This window comes from Corythoichthys intestinalis, chromosome 20 (assembly GCF_030265065.1).
Source record: "Corythoichthys intestinalis isolate RoL2023-P3 chromosome 20, ASM3026506v1, whole genome shotgun sequence".
NCBI lineage: Eukaryota > Metazoa > Chordata > Actinopteri > Syngnathiformes > Syngnathidae > Corythoichthys > Corythoichthys intestinalis.
Window position 1 is genome coordinate 18,915,189 of NC_080414.1, and position 11,578 is coordinate 18,926,766.

General features: G+C 40.2%; 1 protein-coding gene across 2 annotated transcripts in view; it reads left to right on the plus strand.

Moving 5' to 3' along the window:
* The window catches only part of tmprss7 (transmembrane serine protease 7), an 11,758-nt gene extending 218 nt beyond the window's left edge, over positions 1-11,540 (plus strand). The window contains exons 2-19 of one of the 2 annotated variants that reach the window (XM_057824409.1): positions 38-145; positions 540-744; positions 3,040-3,170; positions 3,240-3,307; positions 3,455-3,648; positions 3,723-3,758; positions 3,824-4,052; positions 5,068-5,192; positions 5,282-5,388; positions 5,447-5,553; positions 5,640-5,776; positions 5,848-5,955; positions 6,147-6,254; positions 6,320-6,436; positions 8,725-8,899; positions 8,956-9,224; positions 10,809-10,945; positions 11,018-11,539. In XM_057824409.1, the coding sequence (XP_057680392.1) occupies positions 86-145; positions 540-744; positions 3,040-3,170; positions 3,240-3,307; positions 3,455-3,648; positions 3,723-3,758; positions 3,824-4,052; positions 5,068-5,192; positions 5,282-5,388; positions 5,447-5,553; positions 5,640-5,776; positions 5,848-5,955; positions 6,147-6,254; positions 6,320-6,436; positions 8,725-8,899; positions 8,956-9,224; positions 10,809-10,945; positions 11,018-11,179 (2,475 nt within the window). In that variant the 5' untranslated portion in view covers positions 38-85 and the 3' untranslated portion in view covers positions 11,180-11,539. Of the gene's footprint in view, positions 1-14; positions 146-539; positions 745-3,039; positions 3,171-3,239; positions 3,308-3,454; positions 3,649-3,722; positions 3,759-3,823; positions 4,053-5,067; positions 5,193-5,281; positions 5,389-5,446; positions 5,554-5,639; positions 5,777-5,847; positions 5,956-6,146; positions 6,255-6,319; positions 6,437-8,724; positions 8,900-8,955; positions 9,225-10,808; positions 10,946-11,017 lie in introns of both variants that reach the window. The other variant, XM_057824410.1, reaches the window with a different exon arrangement.
* Positions 11,541-11,578: the final 38 nt, after the last annotated feature.

Consider the following 11,578-nt stretch of genomic DNA (forward strand, 5'->3'; position numbering starts at 1 on the left):
CCTTTCTTTTGAAGATGTCTTTTATTTTTCAAAAAAGAAAATAGACATGAGGATGTAAGCGGTTTTAAATGGGGATGCTGGAGTCATGGTTTCAGAGTGCAAGGAGAACGGAGACGTCGACACGTCTCATCAGGATGCCGCCAATGTAAGAACATGCTGCTTTTTCATATTTACGCTACTAAAGTTGAGCATAATGGGCCCTCTGGTTAAATGTTACATTAAATACGGACTAAAATAAAGGGTGAGCAAACTTTTTTTGGTTTCATGTACTTGAACGCAATTTTTTTTCACCCTCTCTTGTTTCATGAAATGAATAATACATATTGATTGGAGTGTAATTCAATGCACCAGAGTAGGATTGAAGTAGTGTTACAGCTGCCAAGTCACATCTTTTGTCTTTTTCTATTATAGTTCAAAGTGTTTACGGTTCCCTGAATCGAGCTACTTGACATTTGTTTGTTCTACGCTATTAATCACACACTTAATAAGAGTGGGCTCTCTCAAAGGGCAAATAATTCCCACTTCTGTTTCAACAACAGGTTGAGGATGTCTCCGTGGAGCTGTCCACAGTGGATCACACGCTGCAGAAGCTGCGCAGGATGTACAGGAAGACCAGGAGAAAGCCTAAAGGGCTGGCCAGGCTTTGGGCCTACCTACTGAGCATCCAGCACCTGGCTGTCATCATCACGGCTGTGGTCTTTGTGCTGGTGGTGATTCTGTGGTCACTGCTTTGGGTTTTTATATGTAAGTGGGTGTTAAGCAAAATGCGAAATAACCGGTTTTTTTTTCCTAAAATGCAATATTCTTTATCCAGGCTGGAAAAAAATTATACTAAATCAAATGGGGGGGCTCGATTACAGAATAGTCATCAGGCAGGTTTAGCCAGAGGTATGAGCCATCGTGTCTTTAATATAAAAAGTATTTCTATGTATTATATAATGACATTGATTTAACTTCACATTTTAAAAGCATAATGTCTGATGTTTTATTTATCCATCACATCATTGAATTATTTTCCATTTTGTTTGCAAAAATCCTCATTCTAAAATTTGCTCAATTAAATAAAAATATTACAGTATTTTTTGCTATTTCACCCAAGGGCATAGTTTTGCTTAGGTTTGGTAGGGACATAACACTACTACAGTAAGTTTTCAGGATGCTGAATATGTCCCCACCAACTTTTAAGCAACCTTATTTGCATTATATAATAAGTTATATATGAAGTGTAATTTAGAGTGTCTTCCCAAATGCTGTAAGAATAGAATTGATACTATCATTATTTAACTGAATTATTTACATTATGTTCAGACTTGTTTATCCTTTTCACTTGCTGAATGTGCCAGTCAATTTTTTTTCTTCAAATGCACGTTTGATTGGTTGATGACTTGAAACAACACATGCACTCACAGCCCTGACAGAAACACAATATGCCGCCCCCTCGACAAGGAGGGATATTTGTTTGTTTTTTTCCCCCAGCCAGCAGCAGCCACTGTAGGTAATGTAAAAAGACGTCAATGTTGTAGAGGTGGGAGACACACCACTAAGCTTGTTACTGAAAGTCCAACCTGCAACAGAGTTAGCATAACATTAAACCGTGTGAATTTGCTAACCTGCAAAACTCGAGTAGGAAGCTGCTTTGAGAGAAGTGTCCTCCTGTATGTGTTTTCTACTGTTAACAAACAGTGAGAAATGTAGTGAACCGAGATTTACGCCATTCTCTGCAATTTTCATTTTTATTTTATTTACAGTATATGGTCTTAAAGCAGCCCAAAGGAGCTTTCTTTTTTTTTTTTTAGTTTAGCTGTCTTGTGGACAAAAGCAATACTGTTTTTCATGACAAAAACCTCCATTTATATTTATATTTTTGTTATTCCCCCACCTAAGAAGTTTTTGTTTTTTTCCCCAGTTACATTGAATCTGTCTAAAGAAAAATGTTTTTGTGTTTAGCATTCCTGGATATAGTTAAGAGATTATTATCAAATTTGTATTTATTGTGTGTGTTAATATATATATATTTTTAAAGTTACTTTCAAATATTACAATTTAAATTTGCTAATAAATTCCAGACATTTACTAAGCGGCTCGGAAAAGGAATGAATGAATACTCAGAAAGTTTTCAAAATGTTTCGAGTACTTTTTGAAAACAAAAGTTTGAATCAAATGTTGTATCACCTGAACCAACAAATATGAAAGTTATTATAAGTCAGTACACATTTATTTTGCATTGATCATTTTGCCTATCAATTAATTAGGTTCATATTCTTGAGAAATGCAGCCCTGACCATTGCACACACAATCGGTTTGGTCTTATTAATATCCCGTCCCCAGCAAAAAGTTTACATGCAGGTTATGCAGTTATATTGTCCCTACCAATTTTGAGACCAAACCTACGCCCTTGATTTAACCCTGCGCTGATTATTACACACCAGAAGTGCCATTTTTGGGTCGGGGATATTTCATGCTTTTATTGGTTATTTTTAATGTTAATGTGTTTCTAATGAGAAATGAGCACTTAACGTTATCCTTTTTGAAGGTGCGTTTGGTCAGCATTTTTCAAAGAGCCAAAAATAGCAAAGAGGGCGTGCCAAACGTCATGACTCGATTTAGATGGGTAATGTTTCAGCCAATCATCTGCCAGAAGTGGCCATAGCAACTAAATTCTGTGTATTTATTGGTTTAAAGACGCGAACACGTCATGCCCTACAGCTTAGGTCTGAAGGGGTTAACATGTAGTAATTGTTTCATACAGTATCTGTACAGTAAATTACCGCAGTCTATTTTATTATTGTTGATCATAATTATTATTTTTCATCAAATGCCTGGTTTTTTTTATGTTTTTTGTAAAAAAAAATCTTCATATTGAATTTTTTAACATATTTATACATTTAATACAGGCCTATGAGACCAATAAATTACTTCCCACACAAAATAATCCAGTATTCAAGACAAAATATGCAATATAATTGTTTTACTTGCAAGTAGCCAGTAAAAAAAACCTTACCATTCTTATATTTTTATCTTTATCAAAATCTACCCCAGTTCGGCGCGAAGGCAACAGTGGTGTTTACTTTGCTGGTATGTTCCGCGTTGCCAACGTGGAATTCATCCCAGAGTATCGTCAGGCTGAGTCCCACGAGTTTGTCTCCATGGCAAGCAAGATAAACCATGTGGTGTGTAGTACTGTGCATGATCCACTTAGTACACCTGGGCTATGCTAAATGTTGCTGATGTTGCTGCAGGTGAGCGGCGTGTACAAGATGTCCTCAGTGGCTCGCCTGTACAAGCATGCTATCATTTCAGACCTCAGGTACATTTGTAATTATACATTTGGGCAGCTAGTGAGTGATGTTGGTGACATGACCCTCTGGTGTTCCACAAGGGTCAATTGTTGTCCCCATCGTCTTTATGATTTACATTCTCTTTCCTCTGAGATATTTTGTTTGTGTTCCTTCAGTACCAACAATTTGGGAGGCGTACTGGTGCACTTCTGGATGGTTTTCGAGGTCCCTCGCCTGAAGAGCGCCGCAGTTTGCGAGGAATGTGTGGCTGTCATCCTGAGGGACTCTGTCCATACCAGCATGAAGAACCGCTCGTCAGTGGGCTACCTGCTAGGCCTGCCTGTGGACATTGACTCTATCCTTGTCAATGGTGGCTCACTTTACAAATGTGGATGGTTTCTTCATATATAATAAATAAGTATTGTTTATTTTGTTCTTTAACAGCTGTCCAACGCTCAGACTACTCATCCAATGCAGCAGGTAGGCGGATATTTGTGGCTAATGATGCATTTCATAAAACCATACAAATGTGTTCTTATCTTCAGGTTCTGAATGTATCGACAAACTTTACGCCAGCCTTCCCGAGTCAAAAGTGCCTTTAAACGTCTTCTCATCGTGGGGAGGTGTTCGATGCCATGTAAAGCTCACCGCTCTGGCCGGTTTTCTCATACGGCTTACCGTCGCCTCCTTCCAAATTGAGCCTAGCGACTGCGTTCACGACGCTCTTACCGTTTACGACGCTCTTCTGCCCATGAGGGGCCGAATTCTGCACAGGTGAGGCTCCAAAGCTACCGGAAAAAGTATGTTTTGTGTATATTTGTAGTTAACTTATTCACTCCCAGCCATTTTCACCGGAGCAAGGCCATTTGCTCCTGGCCGTTTTACTGGATTTTGACTGATTTTGCAAGGCCAACAGAAAATTGTCTTTTGCTATATAAACTTGCTATATAACTGATATATAAACCCCTTCTTTCATCAGAAAAAAAAAACGTTAATTCATATCTTATTCCGTTCTTTAGAAAATAGCTTAGTTTGAGCAATTTTCCAATTTCTGATGAAAAAATGAAGAAATTGAGCTTTTTGTGAAAGCATACATTTCAAACATAACTTTGACTTATATACAGCTATTTTTTGCTTTAGTTACATCCCAAGCGTCTGAATAATGTTTTCCTTTTACAAAATAAGATAAACAACAAGAAAAATAGAGCTTTTGATTGCAAAGTAACAATGTATTTACACATAACTAACTGAAAGATGACACTGTTCTGGCAGTGACAGCCGCTTAAACTTTTCCTCATCGCCGTCTGTCTCATAAAGATGATTTTTTTTTTGAGTCTCCGCGGGCTCTGCTCTCGAGCAGCACGGACTCAAAGGCTTCATCCGCTGCACTAGTGGTCCCGGTCGTTCTGCTCGGTTGTCCAGCGCCTGGCATCCCGGGCTCCTACCGGTTGTTCTGCTCGGTCGTCCGCCGCCTGGCATCCATTTGGTCATCTTCCGCCGGCGCCCGGCCGCATGGCTTGGATGTTTGTTGCCGTTGAGTCAGGCTGTGGGTCTTACCAAATGCGCTACTGCCCTCCAACGGCCAGTTTTATTGCTTTAAAATGGATTTTCAGCTTTGTGCTTTGGAGCTAAATTAAATCACGACCCACCGATGTCTTTTTTGAAAAAAAAAAAAAAAAAAAAACCATAAAAGACGTATAAATACATCTTTGGGACAGTGAAACTATTAAAAATATTTATACGTTTCTGGGAGCAAATTAGTTAAGTTGATGTATGTGTGCTTTGGCAGAATGTGTGCACCGATTTCCAGCACTATCTCGCTCGTGTCTACCTCCAATGTCATGTTGCTGTCGTTTACAATGACCAGTGGACCAAAGAATTTCAGAGGACACTTTGAGGCCATCACAGAAGAGCGTATGTCACATTGTTTCATTCAACTTCACAAAAAGCAGGCATTTAACAGGGGTGTGTAGATGTTTTAAATCCACTCTGCTTTTCTTCAGCCTGCATGTCTCACATCACGTCTCAATCACACGTGACCGGCGAGATCTACAGCCCCTTCCACCCCAGCTTAATGCCCCCTCACTGCTCTTGCACGTGGATCTTTCAGGTATATGTAATTTATAGGTAATTTTGCATCTATTTGATTTATTTTTATCCTAATCTAGACTTCTGACCACACTTTGGGAGTTGCTCTGCAGCTCCACAACTATGTTCTGAAACAAAAAGACATGAAGGCCTGTGAGCATGGATGGTGGAAGGTCAACGAAGTTATGTATGGGCAATAATAATACGGGAATACGTTTTTCACAAAACTCAAAAGTAGCCCAACTTATAATTTTGCGACATTGTACATCACAGCTTCTGTGGTATCTACGTGGGATACGAAAGCGTGTTCCGGATAGCGAGCCGCAACGCCGAAGTAGAGTTTCGCTGCAGCTCACGAAGTGCCGCGCAACCTTTCCAGGTGTCGTACAGCAGCTACAACATCACCCAACGTAAGCATTTAGTGTTGTGAATGAAGAGAAATGATTAGATATTGCGGCTTACGTTGTGTTTTTATCTGTAGCATGTCCGGAAAGTCACTTCCTGTGCACCACAGGACTCTGCGTGGAAAAAAGTCGACGTTGTGACGGGCTGGACGACTGCCAAGATGAGAGCGACGAGGTTTTTTGCTGTAAGTTGAATTCAAAATGACGACACATTATCAGGAAGTGACCTTTTAGTACCCCAAAATCATCAGGAAGTGACCCAATATCAACATGAAGTGACCCAGTAATGCCACAAAATCAACAGGAACTGATCCTGTTTGTGTTTACTGACCATCAAAGCAAAGCATCTTCATATTTTTTTTTTTAATAATTTCAGCACAGCCCAGCAAAAACTGCGGCGGTGGAACTCCTCTGCATCCCCTATTTGTCTGCAATGGCGAGACGGACTGCGCCAATGGATTGGATGAAACCAACTGCACGCAGGGTGTGACTCCATTTATAATTAATCATAATTGCGTTCGTTTTGCTGTCATATTTCTTATGTGACAGAAACAAGCTGCTCAGCTGTTAGCTATCAGTGCGGTGGTGGTTCGTGCATCCGAAAAAAGAACGCAAGGTGCGACGACATCACCGACTGTCAGGACGCTAGCGATGAAAACGACTGTGGTGAGCAATTTTTTTTTTTTTATACCCTACTGTATTTTTACTGTTTGAAATGTTCTGCTTTTCAAAAGTTAATTCTATGTGTGAAATAATTTAACAGTCGTTGTATGTAACATAGGCTCATGATTGTGTACATGCTAAAGTAGCTGCATTAGGTTGATGCGTCAGGAGCCTCTATTTAGTTCGTACTTTGCTGCCATCTTGTGGCAGCAATAGACAGTGTTGAACACTTTCTTTTATTTTTTAAATTTTTTATTTTCTTATTAGTTTATTAGAAAACTGGTGCACATATTTAAATATATATATACATTTCTATATAATTTAATCTGTTTTCTGTCGTTTAAAAAAGCACTTGTTGTGTTTTTGATTAGTTAATAAAAGCAGAATTAACAAAATGAAAATGAATCAAATCACTGTGAGCCTCTCCCAGTCAAAATGGATTGGACGTCTAGCAGCCAATCAATTGTATACAGTGCTGGCCAAAAGTATTGGCACACCTGCAATTCTGTCAGATAATGCTCACTTTCTCCCAGAAAATGATTGCAATTACAAATGTTTTGGTAGTAATATTTTCATTTATTTTGCTTGCAATGAAAAAACATAAAAAATCATTGTCATTTTACACAAAACTCCAAAAATAGGCCAGACAAAAGTATTGGCACCCTTTGAAAAATCATGTGATGCTTCTCTAATTTGTGTAATTAACAGGACCTGTTACTTACCTGTGGCACATAACAGGTGGTGACAATAACTAGATCACACTTGCAGCCAGTTAAAATGGATTGAATTTGATTGTCCTGTGTCCTTGTGTGTACCACATTGAGCATGGAGAAAAGAAAGAAGACCAAAGAACCGTCTGAGCACTTGAGAAGCATGGGGAATCTCAAGGCTACAAGTCCATCTCCAAAGACCTGAATGTTCCTGCGCAGAGTCATCAATAAGAGTAAAGCCCATGGCACTGTAGCTAACCTCCCTAAATGTGGACTGAAAAGAAAAATTGACGAGAAATTTCAACGTGAGATTGTACGGATGTTGGATGAAGAAACTCTACTTGAACGAAACACGTTCAATCTGTCCTGCAGTCTGAGGGTACACCAGTGTTAATGCGTACTATCCGTCGGTGTCTGAATGAAAAGGGACTCAATGGTAGGATACCCAGGAAGACCCCACTGTTCTGACCCAGAGACATAAAAAAGCCAGGCTGGAGTTTGCCAAAACTTACCTGAGAAAGCCAAAAACATTATGGAAGAATGTTCTCTGGTTGGATGAGACAAAAGTAGAGCTTGTTGGGAAAAGGCATCAACATAGAGTTTACAGAGAAAAATGAGGACTTCAAAGAAAAGAACATGGTCCCCACAGTCAAACATGGCGGAGGTTCCCTGATGTTTTAGGGTTGCTTTGCTACCTCTGGCATTGGACTGCTTGACCGTGTGCATGGCATTATGAAGTCTGAAGACTACCAACAAATTTAGCAGCATAATGTAGGGCCCAGTGTGAAAAAGCTGGGTCTCCCTCAGAGGTCATCGGTCTTCCAGCAGGATAATGACCCAAAACACACTTCAAAAAGCACTAGAAGATGGTTTGAGAGAATGCACTGGAGACTTCTAAAGTGGCCAGCAATGAGCCCAGACCTGAATCCCATAGAACAGAACACCTTTGGAGATATCTGAAAATGGTAGTTTGGAGAAGGCTCCCTTCAAATCTGAGACCTGGAGCAGATGGCCAAAGAAGAATGGTCTAAAATTCCAGCAGAGCATTGTAAGAATCCCATTGATCGATACCAGAAGCGGTTGTTTGCAGTTATTTTGTCTGAAGGCTGTGCTACCAAGTATTAGGCTCAGGGTGCCAATACTTTTGTCCGGCCCATTTTTGGAGTTTTGTATAAAATGATAATGATTTTTTTTTTCATTTTCTTTTGTGTTTTATCATTGCAAGCGATATAAATGAAGATATTACTCCCAAAGCATTTGTAATTGCAATCATTTTGTGGGAGAAATTGAGCATTATCTGACAGAATTGCAGGGGTGCCAATACTTTTGTCCAGCACTGTAAGGGGTGTATAAAGTGTTACAAATTAAAAGTCAGAATTTGTTATTAATTGGCATTATTATTATTATCATTACATATTCACTTAATATTTTTTGTCATTATGCTGGCACTATACTGTACTATATTTGGCATAATGTATATTCACAAAGTCTGTATCTGCGGCTGTTTTGGTGTTCAACAGAATTTAAACAACCACAAAATTTTAAAAATTTCATTTTTGAATTTCTAATTCTGCTTCTTAGCTTGTGGACTCCCCGTGCCCCCCGAGGTCCCCCGAATCGTGGGCGGTAGCGACTCCGAGGAGGGCGAGTGGCCTTGGCAGGTTAGCCTGCACTTCTCAGGTCACCTGATCTGCGGCGCGTCTGTGCTCTCCTCCTATTGGCTCATTTCTGCGGCACACTGCTTCAGCAAAGACAGGTCACTTGTCCATCTCTCTATCGCCGTTCCACAAATTGACATCCAAACCAACGCAGGCTGTCAGACCCGCGGCGCTGGCGGGCCCACCTGGGCGCTTTGACGCAGGGCGGCCCCGGGCATGTGGCAGAAATCCAGCATATCGTGGTACACGAGTACTACGATGCCCGCACGCTGGACTACGATGTGGCACTGCTGAGGCTCAAGAGGGCGTGGCCCGCCTCAACGGACCCACCGGTTCGACCCGTGTGCTTGCCCGCCCCATCGCAGGCTGTCACCACCCAGCACCGTTGCTGGGTGACCGGATGGGGACATCGCTCCGAAGAGGGTAAGGAATCAGTCAACCCTTTCATGCACTATTTTTATTTTTTTTTTTCTCATTTTTTAAAATCTATCTATTGCCGTCAGTGTTGTTTTGGCAGCCCTTTCAATTTTCGTCTTAGTCTTTTGGACGAAAATACTTATTAGTCTTAGTCATATTTTAGTCATTTCAAAATGTGTTTGTCTTCGTCTAGTTTTAGTCAACGAAACTCAGACAAATTTCATCTAACTTTAGTCGACAACTGCTGTAATTTTCGGACTATAAGGCGTACCTGACTATAAGCCACCACCCACCAAATTTGACTCGAAAACGGCATTAGTTCATAGATAAGCCGCAACGGACTATAAGCCACAGCTGTCCTTATACTGTACTATGGGATATTCACACCGTAACACTAGTAACACTTTATTCGACAGTGGCATCATAAGACCGTCATAATTATGACATGACACCGTCATGAGAATTAACGAATGTGGCTAATTATCTCACTTTTAAATGGATGTAAAAAATCCGAACTGGACATAAATGGAGTTAGTGACAAAATTTGCCAGATGACACGTAATTACATCTGTCATAAGCGTTCATTAATGCCCATGACAGTGTCATGTCATAATTATGACGGTTATATGACAGTCTTATGACGCCGCTGTCAAATAAAGTATTTCCTATTAACTCAAATAAATCAACAAATAAGCTGCACTGGACTATAAACCGCAGGATTCAAAATGAGGGGGGGGAAAGTAGCGACTTATAGTCCGAAAATTACAGTACTCAAAATGTTTTCGTCTGTAAACTTCCACCATTTTTAGTCCATAAATAAATAAATAAAATGTTTCCAACAATTTCGAATGAACATAGACAGACGAGCAAATAATTGTAAGCTGTTACATCATCATCATCTTTGTGATGACAATACACACTCAGCAGGAAAACAGTATATTATTTTCAATTTATTCAACTCACCTGTATGCAAAATCTTTAAGATGACCCTCCCCACGCTAAATGCTAATTCAAACCGCTATGCTACCGCTACAAGTTACATTTAGTGTGTGATGATCACTCAGCACAGACATTTAAAGACTAAAGCAACATGGCATATCTAGCCAATATAAGAAAACAAAAATTAACAAGCAGCACTTGACTCATGCACAGTATTTCATAAAAGGAGCCTGGAGTGGACACACGCTTACTCACCAGCCGGTGAGTAAGGATGCGTGGGACGGCACAGCACGTCACATGAGTGACACGACCAAACACTGCTACGATGCGTGCTTACTACACATACATACGATAAGAAAATGTCACACATTGTGAATTTAAGACTGAAACTTAAGCGAATTTTTATCTCATTCTCGTCGGATCAGACTAAAACTGGCATCCACCTCGTTATGTTTTAGTCTCCCAAGATACGTTTTGAGCTCGTCATCGTCACGTTATCATTATGAAAAAATTGTTCGTTGACGAAATATTTTCGTTATTGTCATCGTTGACGAAAACAACAATAGGAGTTTTCAATATCAATTTCCCTCTTTTAATAACTACCACAACACATACTCAACAGAGCCCATTTGTTGTTTTTTTGCTTTGCAGACAAGTCATTGCCATCAGTGCTGCAGAAAGCGCAAGTGTCCATCATGAGCCAGACTGAGTGCAAAAAGACTTACGGCCCCGTGTCGCCCCGCATGCTGTGTGCGGGGGTCCCGTCAGGAGAGCGGGACGCTTGCAGGGTGAGCGTACAATACCTGACCTCCGATATGACTATAAATCAAGTTTCCAACCTATTTTCTGTAATGGTTCAGGGGGATTCAGGTGGGCCCCTGTCGTGCCAGGCGCCAGGTGGGCGCCGCTGGTTTCTGATCGGCATCGTCAGTTGGGGAGCCGGCTGTGGCAGACCCGGCCTGCCTGGCGTCTATGCCAGGGTCAGCAAGTTCACATCGTGGATCTACGGATATATCAGATGACACACACTTCATTATCTGTCTTTGACAGCAATAGATGTCAAACTCAATTGAATTGGGAGGAATGGCAGTGAATGGTCATGTTTCAGTGCCACTGATGGCGATAGACGTCCAGTACATTTTGGATTGGATGTCTCGCGCCGTCAATGGCAGCCAATGAGTTGAAAAAAAATATATGTAGTGCTGTACTTCATTTAATAATCTAAATGAGCCATTGTATAAATTATCATATTTATTAAATAATTTGTTAATTATTACAATAGAAAACCATGTAATTATTTTGTGGTTAATCAACTTTCATTCATTTTTATTCCCTTTTTGTAGCTGAATAATCTGTGAATGAGTTTCTTGTACACAAGCTAATATTAGTCAAATAGTTATTATTATTATTATTATTATTAA